Raw genomic sequence first — 4,814 nt, forward strand, 5'->3', positions numbered from 1 at the left:
TTTTTTTTTTTTTTTTTTTTTTGCGACAGAGTTTTTACTCTTGTTACCCAGGCTGGAGTGCAATGGCACGATCTCGGCTCACCACAACCTCCGCCTCCCGGGTTCAGGCAATTCTCCTGCCTCAGCCTCCCAAGCAGCTGGGACTACAGGCACGTGCCACCATGCCCAGCTAATTTTTTGTATTTTTAGTAGAGACGGGGTTTCACCATGTTGACCAGGATGGTCTCGATCTCTTGACCTCGTGATCCACCCGCCTCGGCCTCCCAAAGTGCTGGGATTACAGGCTTGAGCCACCGCGCCCGGCCTTGCTTTTCTTAAAAACATCTATCGAGTTTCTCCAGAGACTAAGGTATTTGGCAAATAATACTAATTTTCGGAAAGTACTAGGCTCCTCGCTTTTTTTCTTTTTTTTTCTGAGACGGTTCGATCTCGGCTCACTGCAACCTCCGCCTCCAGGTTCTAGTTATTTTCCTACCTCAGCCTCCAGAGCACCTGGGACTACAAGTGCGCTCGCTACCATGCCGGGCTAATTTTTGTATTTCTTTGTAAAGACGGGGTTTCACCTTGTTGGTCAAACTGGTCTCAAACTCCTGACCTCATTATCAGCCCACCTTGGCCTCCCAAAGTGCTGGGATTACAGGTGTGAGCCACAGTGTCCAGCCCACTGGTAAAACCAATGGGCAGGGCGTTGTGTCTTACGCCTCTAATCCCAGCACTTTGGGAGGCCGAGGCAGGAGATCACATCAGGAGTTAGGAGACCAGCCGGGCCAACATGGTGAACCCCCGTCTCTACTAAAAATAAAAAGAATTAGCCACGTGTGTTAGTGTGCGCCTGTGATCCCAGCTATTCGGGAGGCTAAGGCAGGAGAGGCGAATTGTTTGAACCCGGGAGTTGGAGGTTGCAGTGAGCCTAGATCGCTCCACTGCACTCCAGCATGGGCTACAGAGGGAGACCCCCCATCTCACAACACACAAACACACACACCCCAAAACAAAGGGTAGTCACTTTTAATTTTTTTTTGTTCTTTCTTCTAGAACTTAGTTTTATGGTATGGCATTTCCATAGAGTATGGCTTTTCTTCCCCTTCTTTTGCCATTTTAAAAATTATACATTTAAAACCATTGATAACATTCTGTAATAGAAAAGATTTAGCTTTGTCTTATACCCTTCCCTAATTCATTTCTGTACTCCTTATGTATTGAAATTCTTGTTTTAATCAGTAATATGTTATAAAAATATTGTTCACTGCAGTGCAAAGTAATGACATAAAATCTTTTAAAAGAACATTGTATTAAGTGATGGCTTTGCTTTCCATTTTTGTACACAGATTTGAAGAGATTTCCTGGGCTTGGAGTGTGACTTTTTCCAAAACCACCTTTTCCTTGTGCTGTATTTGTTGCAACAATGTTTAAGAGATTGACTCTTCCACAACTGGTTTTTGCTACTGTCCTTGGAATTGCTGGAGGAGTATATATTTATCAACCAATATTTGAACAGTTGGCCAAAGATCAGAAGGAATTAAAAGAAAAGTTGCAATTGGTACAAGAATCAGAAGAGAAGAAAAGTTAATACTACATGGAGTTGAACTGTAATAATTGCTTACAGTTCCATTGTAATTATGTTAACTGAAAATAATTAAAAACATTGATGTATTTTAATATAACTAAATCATGGATAATGATTTTTTAACCTGACACTGTTAATTTTAATGTTTATTGTATTTTTGTCATTTTACGTCTTTTTACCAGGAGAGATAAATAATTTCCTTTTAAACAAAAATGGGTATTTTAGGAATATTTTCTACTTGAGGTTTATTTTTCTGGGAATGCAGTGTATGCAATATCATGGGGTGCCAGTCTCAGTGTGTATAAAATAATTGGGAAGAGTGTTTACAGTAGTGTTTGTAGGTAAGTGAACCAAGATAAACTACCTCAGGCAGAAAACCCCTCAGTTACCCTGCAATTAGACTGGTTTAATATATTTCAGCAGTCATTCAGTCCCAGCCCTTTTTCATCTCAGGTAGAGTGGCTAGGTAGTTGAGAATTGGGATGGCTCAGATCAGATTGAGGTTTTAGAGAAGGTAGATGTTGTTTGAGAGGATGGCAGATGTGATGCAGATGTTTGTTTAATCCACTAAGCAAATTTGCATTAATAGTGTTGTTATGGGAGTAGTTTATTATGAAGCTATTATTCATGTAGTTAAAATTTTTTTGAAGTTGCTAAGAATTGGTACTACCTTTTATCCTAATCTTAAGGTTGTATTTTCTTCTTCTTTTTTTTTTTTTTTAATTTAAGTTCTGGGATACATGTGCTGAACATGTATCCACCCCCCGACAGGCCCTCGTGTGTCATGTTCCCTTCCCTGTGTCCATGTGTTCTCATTGTTCGACTGCCACTTATGAGTGAACATGTGATGTTTCATTTTCTGTTTCTGTGTTAGTTTGCTGAGAATGATGGCTTCTAGCTTCATCCATGTCCCTACAAATGACATGAACTCATTTTTTATGATTCCATGGTATTCCATGGTATATATGTGCCACATTTTCTTTATCCAGTCTTATCATGGGCATTGGGTTGGTTCCAAGTTTTGGCTTTTACGAGTAGTGCTGCAGTAAACGTGTGTGGATGTGCCTTTATAGTAGAATGATTTATAATTCTTTGGGTGTATACCCAGTAATAAGATTGCTGGGTCAAATGCTATTTCTGGTTCTAAATCCTTGAGGAATTGCCAGACTAATTTACACTCCCACCAACAGTGTAAAAGTTTTCCTATTTCTCCACAGCCTCGCCAGCATCTATTGTTTCCTGACTTTTTAGTGATTGCCATTCTAACGGGTGTGAGATGGTATCTCATTATGGTTTTGATTTACATTTCTCTAATGACCAGTGATGACGAGCTTTTTTTCATATGTTTCTTGGCCACATAAATGTCTTCTTTTGACAAGTGTTTTGAGAAGTGTCTGCTCATAGCCTTTGCCTACTTTTTGATGGGGTTGTTTTTTTCTTATAAATTTGTTTAAATTCCTTGTAGATTCCAGATATTAGACCTCTGTCAGATGGATAGATTGCAAAAATTTTCTCCCATTCTGTAGGTTGCCTGTTGACTGATGAGTTTCTTTTGCTGTGCAGAAGCTCTTTAGTTTAATTAGATCCCATTTGTTGATTTTGGCGTTTGTTGCAGTTGCTTTTTCGTGGTCTAGTCATGAAGTCTTTGCTCATGCCTATGTCCTGAATGGGATTGCCTAGGTTTTTTTCTAGAGTTGTTATGGTTTTAGGGTTTACATTTAAGTCTTTAATCCATCTTGAGTTAATTTTTGTATAAGGTATAAGGAAGGGGTCCAGTTTCAGTTTTCTGCATGTGGCTAGCCAGTTTTCCCAGCACCACATATTAAACAGGGAATCCTCCCCCCTTGCTTGTTTTTATCAGGTTTGTTGAAGATGAGACGGCTGTAGATGTATGGTGTTATTTCTGAGGTCTCTGTTCTGTTCCATTGGTCTATATGTATGTTTTGGTGCTAGTACCATGCTGTTTTGGTTACCATGGCCTTCTAGTGTAGTCTGAAGTCAGATAGCATAATGCCTCCAGCTTTGTTCTTTTCACTTAGGATTGTCTTAGCTATCTGGGCTCTTTTTTGGTTCCATATGAAATTTAAAGTAGTTTTTTTCTAATTCTGTGAAGAAAGTCAGTGGTAGCTTGATGGTAATAGCCTTGAATCTATAAATTACCTTGGGCAGTATGGCCATTTTCATGATTGATTCTTCCTATCCATGAGTATGGAGTGTTTTCCCATTTGTTTATGTCCTCTTTTATTTCCTTGAGCAGTGGTTTGTTATTCTCTTTGAAGAGGTCCTTCACGTCCCTTGTAAGTTGTATTCCTAATGGTTTTATTCTTTTTGTAGCAGTTGTGAATGGGAGTTCACTCATGATTTGGTTCTCTCTTTTTCTATTATTGGTGTATAGGAAGCCTTTTGATTTTTGCACATTGATTTTGTATCCTGGGACTTTGCTGAAGTGTCTTATTAGTGTCAGGAGTTTTTGGGATGAGACAATGGAGTTTTCTAAATATAGAATCATGTTATCTGTAAACAAACAATTTGACTTCCTCTCTTCCTATTGAATACTCTTTTTTTCTTTCTCTTGCCTGACTGCCCTGGCCAGTACTTCCAATACTATGTTGAATATAAGTGGTGAAAGAGGGCAACCTGTGCCAATTTTTAAAGGGAATGCTTCCATTAAGCTTATATTTTCAATGAGATTTATAAATGTAATCACATATGTAGAAAGTTCTCTATCTAAATCAGATATGTTTTTATTATTGATGTTCTTTGTCTTAAAATTTATTGTAACTTAATATCAGCTATGTTAAGTGAAGACCAGCATCGGTTTTCTTTTTGTTTGTTTTTTTTGAGACAGAGTCTCACTGTGACACCGAGGCTGGAGTGCAATGGCTCACTGCAACCCTGGCTCACCCAGGTTCAAGCAATTCTCCTGTCTCAGCCTCCCAAGCAGCTGGGATTTTAGGTGCCTGCCACCACATCTGGCTGATTTTTGTATTTTTAGTAGAGATGGGGGTTCACCGTATTGGCCAGGCTGGTCTTGAACTCCAGACCTGAAGTGATCTGCCTGCCTTGACCTCCAAAGTGCTGGGATTATAAGTGTGAGCCACTTTGCCCAGCTTAGCATAGGTAATTTTTAATAAAAGAAAATGAAGAAATCACAAAAGTAGTACATGTTCCTTAAAACATAATAATACAAAATGAACAAAGTAAGTGAAAATTATTGACGTATACATCAATTTATTCATTACCTTTA

The 4,814-nt window shown here is 38.9% G+C and overlaps 1 protein-coding gene across 3 annotated transcripts in view; it reads left to right on the forward strand.

Moving 5' to 3' along the window:
* Window positions 1–1,695, forward strand: part of PIGBOS1 (PIGB opposite strand 1) — a 2,806-nt gene extending 1,111 nt beyond the window's left edge. For all 3 annotated transcript variants that reach the window (XR_004274849.1, XM_032297395.1, XM_032297396.1), the window contains exon 2: window positions 1,329–1,695. Coding sequence is in view for 2 of the 3 variants with exons in the window: in XM_032297395.1 (XP_032153286.1) it covers window positions 1,406–1,570 (165 nt within the window). In the remaining variant the exon portion in view is untranslated. The remainder of the gene's footprint in view (window positions 1–1,328) is intronic.
* The last annotated feature ends 3,119 nt before the right edge of the window (window positions 1,696–4,814 follow it).

This window comes from Sapajus apella, unplaced genomic scaffold (genome assembly GCF_009761245.1).
Source record: "Sapajus apella isolate SASKATOON/1434 unplaced genomic scaffold, GSC_monkey_1.0 scaffold37, whole genome shotgun sequence".
In the NCBI taxonomy this organism is placed as follows: Eukaryota; Metazoa; Chordata; class Mammalia; order Primates; family Cebidae; genus Sapajus; species Sapajus apella.